The sequence below is a fragment of the Sceloporus occidentalis genome, unplaced genomic scaffold (genome assembly GCF_023333645.1).
Source record: "Sceloporus occidentalis isolate IW3139 unplaced genomic scaffold, rSceOcc1.0.p SCAF_193, whole genome shotgun sequence".
Classification (NCBI taxonomy): domain Eukaryota; kingdom Metazoa; phylum Chordata; class Lepidosauria; order Squamata; family Phrynosomatidae; genus Sceloporus; species Sceloporus occidentalis.
In genome coordinates, this window is record NW_028317173.1 from 861,096 (window position 1) to 877,663 (window position 16,568).

General features: G+C 42.1%; 1 protein-coding gene across 1 annotated transcript; it reads right to left on the bottom strand.

Moving 5' to 3' along the window:
* Positions 1–867: 867 nt before the first annotated feature.
* On the bottom strand, positions 868–13,763 carry LOC149278358 (WD repeat-containing protein WRAP73-like). Its single transcript, XM_089502103.1, has 12 exons — positions 13,695–13,763; positions 12,878–13,030; positions 10,457–10,573; positions 5,111–5,183; positions 4,337–4,440; positions 3,386–3,472; positions 3,038–3,172; positions 2,875–2,952; positions 2,216–2,321; positions 1,581–1,706; positions 1,280–1,471; positions 868–989 (listed from the first exon to the last, which is right to left on the bottom strand). Exons 1-12 carry the CDS (start codon positions 13,761–13,763, stop codon positions 868–870), a joined length of 1,362 nt encoding a protein of 453 aa, XP_089358229.1.
* Between the last annotated feature and the right edge of the window lie 2,805 nt (positions 13,764–16,568).

The window sequence follows — 16,568 nt, forward strand, 5'->3', positions numbered from 1 at the left end:
ATAAGGAGACGTATACTTTTAGGAGCTCGGTTCTGGATTGGAAGACTTTTTTTAGAATATACTGAATTCTCTTAAATGAGTGGACATTTTTGTTTTGTCCATAATACCAATCCTTCCGAAAATATTGTGATCAGTAATGCATGCTAATATAGAGCTTGTCATTAAACACTGTGTTCCTTTCCCTTATTGCTGGAGCTATGTTTATATTTACACTCCATACATCCTGTACCATTGTCTTTTAATGTAATTTGTTGCACAACATATTGGAAATAAACATAATAAACATAATGTGTGTGTTTCGTATTTGTAATATGAATTAAAAGTCAGCACAATTATATCATTATTGATCTTCCGCCATCGCATGCTACCAATGGCAGATATTTATAAATCATTACTTCAATCAAACCCAGCTGGACAACGAATCCATTCTGAAAGTATACCTGTGCGGGTAAGATATGGCAGAACACCTACATATCTTATGTATATATTTTTGTATATTGAGTATCAGGATGCTGATATTCCAGAAAGCGACACCAAAAATTTAAATTGGTCCAATAAAAAAACTAAAGTATTATTATGTACCGGAATATTCATATAATTTTACTTATTTTTTCCCTGATGCGTGAGCTTTACGTTTCCCAGAAACCAGGCAGACAGGACTCTATTTAACAGTATTTATTCACAAATCTTTTTACACATCTACAAAAATATCTATATTTACATTTTAATAACATGGAATAATGAAAAAAATACATTTCTGAGCAGATCACTTTTGTACAATGAGAGTTTAGCAGCGTAGTCCAATAAAAATTTCACCTGGGGGGGGGGCCTTAGACCCCTCTGTGCTGTTCTAGCACTTCATTCCGGTTACTTCTCATCATCGTCATCTTCAGTCTCCAAGTAACACAAACACAGATGGTCTTTACTCATGAGGAGCAAGGTATCTTCTCCCATTGGATGCCAAGACATTGAAAGGACATTAAAAGCTCCTACAAAAAATACAAAAGGAAATATGAAGCTTTGTTTCCTTATAATGAAACATACAACAAAAACCATATATCCAGGAAATAAGCAATTTTTTCCAATCTAAATGCAGCAGCAACCGGGGGGTTTAAAGGTGGAAGTCGCCAAAAAATATTTCCTGCTTGAACATAAAATCCAGTGCTGTATATAGTAATTTGGCAGCACTGACACAAAAAAATAAATAAAATGGTTTTATCTCATTTTGCTCAAATACGCTTTCTTTCCCCTTTGCGTTTAACTCGTAGCGTTTTTTTACCTTCCGCGGGCACCGGCACAGACACGCTACCGGCTGGAGACCACAGGTACACTTTGCTATTTCCGGTGCAGACGGCAAGTCTAGGCTGAATGGGGTCCCAGAGAAGAGAACGAACCGGTAAAGTCTGTTCCAAAACTGCGAATAATCTCATTTTCTGTACGTCCCATATCCACACAGAACATGGCATGTTATCTGCGAGCACGGAGAGAAAGATCAAATATCAGTAACTGCGGGGCAAAGGGCCATCCTGTTTCAAGTTAATAATAACACATACAATACATCTCCAGTGGACAATAATTACCATTTCTAGATGCCAAGTAACGATTATCAGGACTGAACGCCAGCATCCCAACACCAAGCTCCGGATTCGCTCGATCCGTGTCCGGTTTGATGACCCGTAACGTTACAGGAACGTCCGCTATCTCGTCTGGTAAGAAACAGAATGCTGATCAGACAAGGCCCTCATACTCACACGAGCATCGCTCCTCCAAAATAACATGACCTTTCACGGCTGCCGTTTATATTTTATGTATTGACTAGCGCTCCATGCGCCATGATGGGGGAAAGCGTATCACTATCCAGGAGGTTTATGCTATCGATAGGTCTGTTACCCTCATATACTAGAAGAGTGAAGTTTACTTAAGTTCTCCCTGCAGGGGTTTATTCACTAACAGGAGAGTTAGCAGGAGTGTTCCGCTTCACATTATAAAGTAACAATGTAGGTGAGCGTCGGCAACAAGAATACCCTGGATGGCCCTGTGTAAAATGTATTTAATTCAGTGACATTTCCTGAACATCGCCTCACCGCATTACGTAGGGCCAGCTCAGCCCAGGGGTAACTTCATAATAGTTACTTCAGGGAGGTAAAAGCACAGTTCGGCTACAAACATTAGGCTCTACATAGCTATATTATTTCATATCGCATGGCGCCCTTACATCTGCTGCGGACACTAAACAAGCTGCTGGGTTTCCCTTTTGGAAAAGGAAACATAAGTTCATCCGTTGCTATACCAGGGCACCTCTCCAGCTCCTTATACACAACCTGAAAAAGAAAAATCCATTCATCTGCCTGTCAGGCTACTGAACCAAAGCGAGATCTGTGGTTCTATCTGTACGAAGACTGGGCCAGACAATTATCCAGTGTTTTAAACGGCTAGCTTGGCCTATGTTACAGTTTAAACGTGATGGTACGCGCAACCTCACCACCAAGGACCACAAAGGGTGTCATTAATACTCTACTCAGAGCTTCCCCTAAGTCGTTTAACAGAGATGTGGCTTATGGGGATCCAAAAGTTCTTCTCAGTATAGTTTCTTAGTCGAGGCCTCCTTACATTTTGAACGGTTGTGTCGGCCACGGTTCATTCTTCAATGGGAAATATGCTAAGCGCCCAAATGAGGGGACATTGCCACAATATTGAAAAGCTGAAAGGTCAGTTTCAGCCGTATGGTGTTATAAATGTAACACCGTTCACAACCAACAAGAGACAAGCCGGACGGAGAATGCACTCTTCCTGACCGCATTCTACCCCCATATCCCATGCACGCTGCATTTAATCTGATGATGTCACGAAGCGTTTTGGTGACTTGACACGTACCACCTTTGGGTGATTGACTGTAGCCGGGTGTGAAAGTTCTTTGATTGGCTTCCATGTAACATGGTTGAGAATTCGAACCTAGTAATAAAAAAAGGTTTGGGTTAGGCTGTTACGCTGCTTTACCTTTCCTCGCAGCTAAAATCCATTGCGAACATATATCTACCTTCTCATCAAAGCTCCCGACGGCAAGGAATTGGCTGCTGGGGCTCCACGCGACTGATTTAATCCCAAGCGACCACTCGTACGCACGGTAGCTGGAGAGCAATCGCCCGTCCAACGAGTAGAGCAACATCTTGTACTGCAACATTTACAATCCCGGCTTAATGCTTTACAATACCATATACTGGCAAAAATGTATATATACTGACAAAAATGTATATTTACTGGTAAATAATAATAAAAAACTATTATATATATATATATATATATATTCCAGGATACATTCTAATCAGCATTTAAGGTCTCTTTTATGTTTTATACGCTGGGATATTGTAATGTTATCGCTCCATACCTCCAGACACGTGTCCCACACGGCCAGGACGCAGCCATTGGGAGCCCATTCGATTCCGGTGAGGTCTTGAGTCTCTGTTTCAAAGTGCTAAAAAAAAAAAAGCAGCAAACAGAAACATAGAATTAGTTGGCAGATAAGAACCATTCGGCTCGTCTAGTCTGCCTGTTTTCTTGGATTCGGGAGAGATATGATAAATCTCATGCATGTTTAAATTCACTACATTAGCCTCTACCATCAATTAGCCTTTTAAACTTAAACTTGGATCAGCGAACACAATGTGCCATTGGAACACAGGAGTGATGGGAGTGATAAAGTGCCATTGGAACACAGGAGTGATGGGAGTGATAAAGTGCCATTGGAACACAGGAGTGATGGGAGTGATAAAGGGCCTCTGGACACCTATGAAGAGATTCCAGTTACAATAGTCATTTACAACATTAACCCTGTCTGCGCTGGATTTCTGATCCAATTCATGTTATTTTAATGGACCTACTGCATACAGATCTAAAGTCACATAAGCAACTAGGACCACACAGGTCTCTTGTTGAGATGAAAAGACACACAAAGCTATTCTAAAACTCAGCGGCGAGATTCAAGAGGGGCTAGCACCCTCAATTTCATGAAACGGGGTTAATTCTGCACTAATCTAGTTACATGATCAAGTATTAGCGGACCTTTAGCCGCCCATCAGCTCTGCTAATTAAAGCGCTGCCTGCATACAAAGCCATGCACTATGTCCTCTGTATAGCGCGTACTGCCTTATTATACAACTACGATGCAGAATGCCTCGTTCGAGATAATGGAGATTATGGGGGGCTATGTTTAGACTGCCTTGTTTACTGCCAAGGACCAGCCCAGGAAAGTCCCCTGGATCTCCAAACAAAGTCCTAAGATATCTAGGTATTAAATGAACAGACGGAGGCATAATGTGAGCACAGAGGTATTTCTCACCCTTAGTAGGCGCCAGTCATTACACACAAATATGCTGACGTAATCTGTGCAGTCGCGTCTCTCTGCCAAAGCCATGTGCCGGCCGTCCTTGGTAAAAGTGATTCCTGCAGGTCAAAGGTGAGTACGCAAGAGAAACAGGAAGTTCATCCGCGACAACACTAGTGTTCATTTCTGGACGAACAATAAAGTTATTAAAGTAAAATGACCGGCGGTAATGCCTAATCTTATTTCTTTCGTTATGTAATGGGTTGCAGTAATTATCAAACGCAGGGATATAATGGGTTAATAAGGACGCGATGCGTTGGCTTTGAGGGGTGGGGAGCTCACCCCTATTTTTTCGGGCACAATTGCAAATTGCTTCAACGTTGGGGTTTTTGCCTTATTCCGGACTTTCTTCAACCAAAATTCCTCTATTACCGAACCTGAGACCTTTCTAAATGAGCCGAACCGGAGACTCTTAAAATATTAACCCCTTAATGGCCCATCGTGCAGATTCTATGTAGGGACTCGCCAACTGTGTTACCTATAAATGGCTTTGGTACCGGCCCCCGTGGAAACCTTGACATGTAATTATTTAAAGATACACTCAATTGAGTCATCTGCATTCAAGCAGGGACATCAACCATAACATACTGGGAGCAAAATCACCAATTGGGACTCGTATACGATCACAGTTGGACATCAGTGGTATAGACGCCAACAAATCTACAAGTTTCATTTTGTAAAATATAAAAAATATTAAAAATAAAAAGGTAAAAAACACAATATTCTTACCTTGCTGGCACGCTTTGGGATACTTGATGTAAGAGACGGATTTTGCGCTAAGTGACCATAAAGTTATCCGCAGCTGAGGAGGAAAAGATGAAAAAAGTTAAAGTTTGACCAACAGGAGCTTATTAGACGTATGGAGACCCGGCTCCCAGCTACATCAATGGGGGCCCTTTCTGCGCATGCGAGGAAAGAGAACACATGTTTAGAGGGGATACCTGCATACCCCAATATCCATTGGCATGCAAAAAAAAATCTATTAAAAAGTGACATCAAAGTACATATGATCGCTGGAGCGCCTCTTTAACCAACTGAAAAGCAGTTTTGCCTAAAAACCTGGTTTTCTACAACATTTGCCGTCGCTTACGGTAATTATATAATCGAAAACGAAATGAAAGAGCAAGACGAGCCAATAAAATGCGTGTAATACAGCGGGGCCGGAAATATATCGAGACGTGAATAATGTGAAGTGCTGCCGGGCATTCTTGGAGGTTAGTGTGACTCCGCGGCCCCCCTATGCATACTGCGCGGCCCCCGTATGCATACTCCGCTCCCACACAGTATAAGCCCAACAGCTGCACAGCTTCTATACAATGATTTAAACGACATATTTCAACCTACATTTTCTGGGGTTAGGTTTCATCCGCAGGATCCCGACGCTGTTTAGGTGACAACATGAGAAACACACAGAAAAACATGTTTTTTTGTGGGTTTTTTTTTTCTTTTAGGTTATGCAGCGGAGGCTTTATAAGGGGGATAATTTAGCAAACGCTAACATAGTTTCAAACGACCTTTGAAACCAATATAACCAGTTTTGGGGTTCTTTTTTTTTTTTTTTTAAACACAAGATACAATGTAGACACAACAAAGCAAGCGATTAAATAGTAGTTTTTGCTGATCTCTTGCTTTATTGTCTGTACACGTCGGTCATTATCAGCAGCTGTACCCCGGACTCTGAATATGTATGCCTTTTAGGCTTTTTAGGGCGCACTCCCCTTTCTGTATATTTGGACCAAACCTTAGAGTTTAGTGCCCCTCCTGCCACACAGGACCCTCATTAACGGTGTCCAGAGAGGGCTTTAAATCGCACGAGAAATGATGCTTAAACTACCTCACTGTACCAACATTCCTGCTGGAAGACTGTTCCACGCATCAACCACCCTCCCAATTCCAAACGCGGCAGGTATTAACGTCTTATAACCTCCGGAGGGGCTTAAAGGGTCTTATTCAGCTGCTGTTTTGGAGCGAATCCCCCCTGAAGAAATCGAATTGGGATCCAAGATAGCGCCTGGGAAATAAAAAAAAACAGCTGAGAAATAAAACGGTGTTCAGACGGTAACATGATGAACACCCGGAGGCCGAGTCACGGAGGGCTGACGGTCCGCGGCAGGTGACTTTCACCCGACAAGAAGCACTTTTACAAAACTCGGCTTCTCAAGTGACTGTCAGACCGTGTCCCAGACTGGCCCGGGTCACCGGCCCCCTTCACATAGCCGCGTCTGTCAACGCGGGATTCCGGCGGATTATTCCCTGCGCATTCCTCGACACAAAGCGCTTCAGTCGCTCCGAGACGTTGGCAATTACAATGGATGATTTCAGCCCGGTGCCCCCACGGACGGCTCGCGCAGGGGGTTAATTGCCGACGTGTCGAGCTGGCAAACCCCCAACTTCATTTCACGCTAAATCGGGGGCTGTCATTAATACATTAACAGTAATCAAGGCCGGCGGCCAGCGTCAACGTTTAACATCTGTTCGGAAACTCAGTCCTATTGTTTAACGTTTCATTTTAATAGCAGCGGCTCAATCCGTGACACCCGGCCACTAAGCGGGGTAATTGTTTGTTTTTTTTCTTGGGGGGGGGGGGGTACACAGCATCATCGCGAATGGCCTGCCACTAACGGGTTAAATTGCTTCCCGTCGTAAGCTGGACTTGGTGGGAACGAGCGCCACTTCCCAGTTTTTGACACCAGTCCAGAGCGGCTCTCAGTACCGGCTCAGCTCACCCGAGTGAATGATCTCGGGAATTATATTTTTAACCTATGCCACTGTTCAAAAGTTTGGAAAGAAAAGAAAAGCAAATTGTGTCCATTAAAATAACATGAAATAGATGAGAAATCCAGCGCAGACGGGGTTAATGTCTAAGTAAATAACTATTGTAGCTGGAATATCTTCATAGGCGCACAGAGGTCCTTTATCACTCCTGTGTTCCAACGGCCCTTTATCACTCCCATCACTCCTGTGTTCCAACGGCCCTTTATCACTCCCATCACTCCTGTGTTCCAACGGCCCTTTATCACTCCCATCACTCCGGTGTTCCAATGGCCCTTTATCACTCCCATCACTCCTGTGTTCCAACGGCCCTTTATCACTCCCATCACTCCTGTGTTCCAATGGCCCTTTATCACTCCCATCACTCCGGTGTTCCAATGGCCCTTTATCACTCCCATCACTCCTGTGTCCCAATGGAACGTTGCGTTCGCTGATCCAAGTTTACGTTTAAATTTCCAGTGGCAACAAATACCAGACCACGAGGGGGGGGGGGGGGGTTCAACTTTTTCACTTTAATTAATATTTACTGTTATAGCGCCATCATATTCCGCAGCGCTGTACAATGGGATAGGCATTCTTCCTTAGAGGGGGTGTCTGGGACATTAGACTGTCCCTTTAAGAGATGCGACAGATCCACTTTAGGATAAGCAAGAAGTGTTTGTGTTTCTGTTCTGACACTGGATAGCAGCTGAAGTCTAGAAGTAAAACGCCATTAAATATAAGTGACAGCGTTCTAAGTAATTTGCCGGACCTTGCGATATAAATCAATGCACAAGTAGCTTGCGTGCGCGCAATTAGGTTACGGATATAAATCTGTCAGATGATTGAAGCCGCGGGGAGGGCGTGCGAGAGCCGGGAGTACAGACAGAGCGGCCAGCGCCTCGCGCTCAGACAGGTGCATCTTTATGGTTTTGGCAAATTAATGAGACATTGTCATCGCCACACAACTCCCATCGCAAAAAAAAGCTGCGGCGGGTTATCCGAGGTGATTGGAAAACACTTCTAGGCCGTGTTTGTCCGGATCCTGGCGTTTCCTTTATTGAGTCATTTATAAAAGTTACAATATGATAACATTATTCTCAGCCAGCTGCTGGAGATCATTAAACATTTAACAGCTGCTGGTTGCCCCCACCGTAAGGTCTCCATACCGGCCGTCTAAAAAGAGGACACCTATAAATTATATGGTTGGCGGCCTTGGAGGGTATAAGATCCATACGCCAGCGTTACCTACCGCTGATGTCTTCATAGGGGTTGTGAGTACCTATTACTAGACATTTTGCCAAAAAACTAGTATTTTACCTCTTTTGAATAAGGCTGAACCCATGACGACGTCTCCCTGCGGGGAACAAGTTTACCGTACTTGATTGTAAAACACAACTCAGACATGGATAAAGGCCGAGCGGCTGTCTGGAACCTGTTTACAGCTGGAAGGTAAATCTATCCTTAGGTTCCATCTTGGAAAAACCTTAATGAAACCGCGCGGGGGTCACGTCGAGTCGTGACGGCTGGTCAGAAATACACGCCGCCTACACAAGCATGTGCTAGAAGTCTACTGTATGCAGGCCACGGACAGGTAACGGAGCCTGCGAGATTTATTTCTAACACCAGAGCTTAACTTGAACAACTGGGAAATTCTTTACCCAGATAATGGTCATAACCAGACAAGCAAACCGAAGGGTGAGGTGGACTCCGGAGCAACGCAGAGCATCGGAGAGGCTTGAATGGAACGGTTCCACCAGATGGGACACTTCTCTGGTTGCTATGAAAAGATTAATTTTATATATAAACATCATAGCATAGGAAATTCAGGGTTAACCTGTACATACCAGAAGTGTGTCCAATACGTGTGCGATTATAGCTCTCCTGTACTAATGAGGAATGGATTGTGGGAGCAGCATAATATGAAGCTCCTGCTTTATCCTGCTTGGCTTTAAATCGGTCATCTGCACAGCTTTTAGAATTATTAGGTGGCTCCGTCTAAACTTCCTGGGCTTGTTTTAGAATTTAGACATTTGTGGTTTAAAAGCCATTGATTATTATAGTAAAGCAGCACTGAACTCGATGGCACGTTGGACCAAGCCTCCATCGCCAATTCCTTCCCGGTCCTGGAGGCATCTTCCTTCTTCTCAATCTACAGCTTCCAGAACCTTCACATTCCACTGAATGGAAGAGACTGGCCGTTTCATCCCTATCTACTGTCCTTGGGGCCAGATCTGTAAACACGACATTGTCTAGCATATATTCTAAAGACTTGTCTAACAGATGTCCGTCTTTAAACCCATGGAATCCACTTTTAGTCTCCTCCAGACGTAGAGCAGTGACAGGTCGGGATAGAGACCGGGCTGATTCTTTGGCCGGTGTGAGACCTGTCACCAGGTGAGTATTTTCTGTCTATTAAGAGTGGTAGCTGCTTAGGCATGAAGGGGATTTGATTGTCTATTGATAAGACCAGAATAATGGAGGATGGATTCACACGTCTCTTTCTTTGTGAACCTGTCTGCATTATTCTGGCTTCTTGGGAGCACTTTTGTAAAAGCGAGGAGCCAGGGACACAGCCCCGATTACAACAATCAGGGGAGAGGGTGTGCCCAGAGCCTCCACCCTTTTGCGGAAGTGCTCCGGGAGGCCAGGTTAACGGAGCGGAGAGTGTGGAGAAGCGTAAAGTAGAGAGAAGAACGAGAAGAGGCAGGAGAAGAAACGGGGCTGCAGGAAAGAAGACAGGGACATGGAAGCAGCAAAGAAGATAGGGAGACGTTGAGAAAACGTGTGAATGAGAGCGAGGGAGAAAAACTCTTCTAAAAAAATTAAAGTTCTTACCAATCTTCTAAAATTAAAGTTCTTACCAATCTGAATGCAGCTTGAGGTCTTTGCCAAGTGCCTTGGCATTTAAGTATTAATACAGGTTAACACTTTTAATCACACCACCAATTTTTTTTTTTAACATGGTATGAAAAATGAAGTTCTACTGATCATGTCAAGGTTGTCTAATAAACATAAACAAAAAAAAAAGCCCCCCCCCAAACAACTGACATTCCCACAAGCATTTGGCAATATGTAGATGACGTATTCATGTTATCGTCCCACATGCTATATTTCAATTAGCCTGAGAACTCCAGAACGAAGAAAAAAAAGAAGAAGAAGGGGGGACTGCGATCGATGGAAAAAAAATAAAGGAATAAAACAGTATTGTACTTCCGCCTAGGGAACCCGATAGCCCTCAGCCCACTGGGGGTTTATTTTCAGAACGGGAGTGTAGACATTAACATTTGATACGGACTAGAGGAGGCATCAGCCCACGCTTACATGAAACTCCGTTGTGTTGAGAATGTGACGACCATCTGGGCTCCAGCAGGAAGACACCAGCCCCGCTGACCCTTCGTCAATCTTGCAGTGCCACTCGGACTGCTCCAAGGACCAGACCTGGGGGGGGGGGAAAAACACCGCCGGTTAGCTACGGGACGAAGAGTATCCTGCGGGACCCTCCTAACAACCAGAGCTATGAAGGACTGGCGCTGGATCCCGCTGCAAAAGTAAGACGGAGCTTGCATGCAACAAACACATAGCGAGTGTCACTGGTCCTCCCGGGAGGAGGTGAAATGGTTAAATCGCTTATAACAGCGTTTTCCAGATGATGCAAACAACTGACAAATGTGGTCACAGTTTAGAAAACCGATCCCAACGTTTGTGGATAGATTATCGCACGATTTCAAACAAGTTAAAATAGACTATAATAGTACTAGAATAGTGCTGCCGATTGTGCCTTTTTTAGCCCAATAAAATCAATCTGTACAATCAAGATCTGCTTTTAATGTAAATAAAAAAAAAAAGACAAACTGCATCCAGAGCTGCAGGACAGACAGACAAATTGAGATGATTTGATGGAGTTACTGTCTTTTCAATGTGTACACCTGTGTTCAAGTAAATTGATCACTGCAAAGCCCAAAGTCATTCATTTGATAAAACTACGTACGGCTTTTTGACACGCGGTTGTTTTTGACATAATAGATTATTCTGCCGCATGGAAGCAGATCTCCCTGAGAAGGTGGCAGACCCCGCATTTGTATTGATTACATGGTCTCTACCCATTGTACAGCGCTACAGCATTTGATGGCGCTATATAAAACAATAAATAATATGAAAAATAATGTTATCTCCTCACCGATCTTAAAGGTGCCGTTCCACTTAGAGGAACATTAATTGCACTCTAGTATCCTAGGCAGAGCTGTCATTTTATTCTTTCCACTGAAAGATGCTTTGTCAGTTTCTATGGCAACAACCTATCAGTGCCTGCTTTTGTAGTACATTATATATCTATCTGTGACACGAAGAGGTAAATTATTAAGAACTCTGTAGAGTAGTTACCTTTGAGCAGCTCTATTTCTAAGTACACCGTGAAAGCCGCGCGCGCAGGAACCGACGACATCTCTCCCCAATGACTTGGCGCTCTGTGGCCGAGACGTGGGCGCGCAGATCGAGCTGAATCAGCTTTCTTACGGGGTTTGGTGTTTATTGTCGGACTATCTGCGAAGCCCACTTTTCCTTCTGTGGCAGCACGCCTCAGTGCGCTCATTTACTGTCAGTTTGTGTTTGCTTAACCATTTAAAGCCTGGCCCTGTCCTTCGCCGCCCCACAAAAGCTTTCTATCACTATGAACTCTCAGACTGTCAGAGTGATGACGCCTTTTAGCACCACGGTGGTTGATGAGAACGGTGGGAAGAACTAGACTTGTGTATCCGCACAAATTGTAATTTTAACAAAGTTTGTGAATGCCCAAAAACGAGCAGGATGCATTGTGAACCTGTACATGTACGGGCCTTGTCGTGAAGGGGTTAAATAAACGATAAACGAAAAACAAAGCTTAAAAAGCTCTGAATTTTGTTTTCTGCTCTTACTCACATTTTCTTCTTCTTGATGTCCACTCCTCCTTCTTCGTGTTCTCCGCGTCTTCGTTCTCCTTTCTTCGTCAGTGATCTGCTTCTCCTACTGATCTGCTCCTGGAGCACTTCATCATCAAGACCCTGATGCGGGAGAGCTCCAGGAGGCACACAGATCGGTGGAGAATGAGAAGCGTTCCTCTGCATTACTTTGGCCTCTGGAGCTACATCATTACGGAGCGTCAGCGCACACTTTAGGAACGACCTCCGATTGAGTGAGAAGTTGTCCCCGTGGTGCCCACCGATGCAGAAGTGCTCCAGGAGGCCAGAGTAATGCAGAGGATCACCGGAGAGAAACGGAGAAAAGGAGAAGCGGAGAACGGGAAGAAAAAGAAGCAAAGCTGCAGAAACACGGAGAAGGTCGGTGTGGCAGAGAGTGAGTGACAAGAAATTTTGTTTCTGAATTTTTTTTTTTTAAAAAAGCCCTTTTCGAACCTAAAAGGGCACAAAATGAAATTTATTGTCCAAAAACTAATGGACTAAATTTTTTTGGGTCCACGAGCCCAAACCTAGAGCTAACCCTTTATTATTACGAGCCTACAAAAATCTCATACGCCTTTCCGCCTACTCTGCTAAATGTCACTCTTATATAATTCCCTTTATTAATGAATGAGTGTTATTAATGAGCGTTTAATGGTTATGTGATCGGGAGATAAAACATTTTTTTAGGTTATATAGAGGCAGCAATGAATGTTTCGCCTAAGTGGGACAGCAACCTTTAAAGCAGATTTACAGCATAAAATATTGTTGTCATAGGCTGGGAGTGATGTGCTTATACTTGTCTGCTTACCTGCACGATCCCTCTCTTGTACATGGCGCACAGGATGAACATGGAGTCTGCAGACCATTCCACATGCTGAATTTGATCCAGGCAGGTATACAGCTGGAGGATCTGCAAGGTGTTCACGTTGCGGATCACCAGCCTGTACTGTACGCAAGACGCCTGCGGTAAAAAACAACAACCTTTAGTTAATGCCTAAAGAAATGAGAGGCAGAAAGGCTTCATCGTTCAGACGCGGGGTCTCTGGCAGCCCCTCTAAGAGAGAATGGGTATTAAAGTGCTCTCGGATTAACCCTATCTCTCCGTGAGTACTTTAATATGCATTCCTTAAAAATGAAAACACTTACCTGATGCAGAAGCTGCAGCCCTGCCGCTGTGGATGCCCTCTTCCATGGTCCGACAAGTCTGGTCACTGATTGGCTGCTTCAAACAGCCAATCAGTGGCAGAAAAGGCTTTAACTGAAGAGGAGGCAACCTCTCGCAATATTATAGGTGAGGACTAAGACTCCCATGATGCTCAGCCAGACGCAAACCATGTGAACCATACGTTCCATTGTGCGCTAGACTTGTCTGATACTTCCTCACAGCAGCTGGACTCTCCCATTAGCTGGCTGAGCATCCTAGGGGTTGAAGTCCATACCCGCTGCACTGTCCACTTGTAGGCATCCTCCACACAAAATAATAAGCGGAAAAAAAACTGAATTTGGAAATATGCCTACTGCCAGCCACGGCCATAAGAGATGCCATGGGACTACAACTCCCACCAAACTCAGCCATAGGGGCTGGGGGGCGATGGGTGGGGCAACGTTGCGATGTAGACACTCACCAGATACTTCCCATCGGGAGAGAAACTGCACAGCTGGTTGGAAAGCTTGAAGACCTCGGAAAAATTCATCCTCCTGCGATTATTCAAACGACATCAGCGACACTGACCGGCTAAGGGGGCAGGGCACGTACATGTCACTCATAACGCACCAACGTCCGCAGGCGGGGCTAAGAAACCTACAGCGAAGTTCTAAACACTAGAGCCCATTTTGTGAGTTCTTAAAGAAACGTATACCTAAAAAAAGAAGTACCTAACTAAGGGGTGTGGTTTTCTTTAGGAACTATTATTAATTTGTCTTTTTCTAAAAGAATAACCTAAATAAAGGAATTGTGAAATAAAGATACAGGGGAAATGCTTTTTAGATCTCCTGTGTTTAGAGCCAGGCTTGATGAGGGGTGTAACGCATCTACAAAACAGGCGTGGCATAATATGGACGCTTGTCGGTATTGACTGACACTCAAGTAAATTTGACACGCTATAGGGGCGGGGCTACTGTATTATTCGTGAGTGACAACGCGGGAGGTACAATCCTGTAAACCCTGGGGCGGGGTCATATCCTAAAAGGAGCAGATGGCCGCGTGCAACGGACAGGGATGGAGGCGGAGTCACTTGCTGTAGGCGGGCTCGCTCGGCGGGAAGGGCGCCTGTCAGAGAGGCGGGAATGCGCCCGGGAAAGTTTACCTCGGTCTGCCCGGGCTCCTTCCCGGTGTCACCCGAACCACAGGGGAGGTCAACAACAGCTGAAGCCTCCTCATTAGGCCCAAGTTAAACACAAACCCACTAATTACAAGAGAAAATAAAAACACTAACAAATAGGCATGTGTTTACTGCCACAAAATGTGTCAATTTATCCTAAAATACGGAGTCCTATTGACAGAGATAAAATGAATGGGAATTTGACAAGATTTACCACAAAATAATAAACTGTAAAATAACAATTGCAGAACTAAATAGGAATTCTGAGAAAAAAAATTCAATTGTGGCATTGCTTTAAGAATTTAAGATTCCTTAAATTTATCACTAAATTTATGTAAACTCGGAAAAAGTTAATAGTTTGTGGTTAGTATTATTACAATATTTACGCCTTAATCCCTCAGAAAAGAATTAAAATACCCAAGTTATCTATTGGTATCCCTGGTTTTGGGTTTCACACCATATAAAATTATATTGAATCACCATTTTTACTTTATATTTGTATTGCTTCTCTTCATATTGCCCTCCCTTTTGTTTTAATGAAATCTCTTAAAATTTGTAGATAGAAAATGTTTTTTTTTCATGCTGTCAAGACGGTTGAAAAAAAGAGGCTATGAATAATTTTCAATATTTTATTTTTGTATCAAATGCACAACTTGTACCCCATCTCATTACAAACATTATGGAGTAGTATGAGTATATTTTCCAATATATTTCACCTGGATACAAGTTAAATAACAATTCGATATTTTGATTGCTTTAAACTCCCACTGGTTTATTATTTATTGATTTTTTTAAATATTTAATTAAATATATATAGATAAATATATATATATTATTTTAGTTATTTGCTGTACAAATATATATTTACATAACATACATATTTTATATGTTATAATAATTGTCTTCCCTCTCCTTTAAACAAAATCATTAAAAAATACGTTTTTAGCCTCAATTAGCCTTTTTACATTTACTGTAGAGTAAATGAACTGAAGAGTCCAAAAATTGAGATATACATTTTGTTTTGTTTCACTAAAGACAAATAATTATATACAAGTGGAAACGTTGTTCCATTTTTCATGTCTGTGAGCAAAATAAAAGAAATATAAACAAAGAAACAATACAGTGTTCAGTAAGTGTATGACGTCAGCATTCAGAAGGTACACATGCATAGCCATGTAGTGACTAAGCTGGTTTCCAAAACGGATGATGTCAGAATATCAGAACCTGATTTTTCAGATTGGTTTTAAAAGAAAATATTATGTTTGTGCTGAGGCTCATATATGATTTAAAACTGAAAATCGTACACGTTTAATAAACATTTTAATAGCAACAATTTATACGAACAATGATATTTGTAAATAATTACACTGGACACAGAGGAAACAGAACAGATTTTAAAACGTAAAAAAAAGCAAAATAATAGAAATTATTATTAACATCAAAAGCATACAGGATATCCTTATAATCCTTATAATATATATATATACATTAATGGATTGTTATATAGCAAATTTAAAAAGGCTAATTGACAGTAAAACAAGACTCATTTTTTATGATTTTGTTTAAAGAGGAGAGGAAAGACAATTATTATAACATATAAAATATGTATGAAATGTAAATATATGTATGTACAGTAAATAAAATAATATATAAAAAATGATTCAAAAAATGGGAACGTGTAGATAAATGATTTGATTTATAAAATTTATTATTTATTGAAAACACATATTAAGAGCTATTTGAAAGAGTAGAAATCGGGTAATTAATCGTCTATCTTTGTTTAAAACGATATAATTTAATAAATAAATGTAATGGTATATATATATATATATATATATATATATATATATATATATATATATATATATATATATATATATATATATATATATATATATATATATATATATATATATACAGAATATGTATCCAGAGCAGAGCAAGTAACGGGATAAATGATGTGTTCCCGCAGAGCTGCTTAAATGTCGGATCACAGTAGAGCGAGTGCTTATGCTACATATTAACTCTTTGGGTAACCCAGGCACCTTTCTGGCACTGGAAGAGTTAATTTAAGAGTCTTAAAAGATGGATTTTCTCCATGAAATTGTTCTGTTTCACTAAGTATCGCGAGCCGGCCGGGTACTCACTTTTGGGTTTTTAGTAAAGAAGTGATCGGTA

Excerpts from the sequence above, each read along its gene's own strand:
- LOC149278358 (XM_089502103.1), bottom strand. The coding sequence starts at position 13,763 with ATGAATTTTTCCGAGGTCTTCAAGCTTTCCAACCAGCTGTGCAGTTTC. Across the intron at positions 5,184-10,456 it reads TCAACACAACGGAGTTTCAT|CTGCGGATAACTTTATGGTC; the intron begins GTAAGCGTGGGC and ends TTTCCTCCTCAG. Across the intron at positions 990-1,279 it reads TGTGCCGGTGCCCGCGGAAG|GAGCTTTTAATGTCCTTTCA; the intron begins GTAAAAAAACGC and ends TATTTTTTGTAG.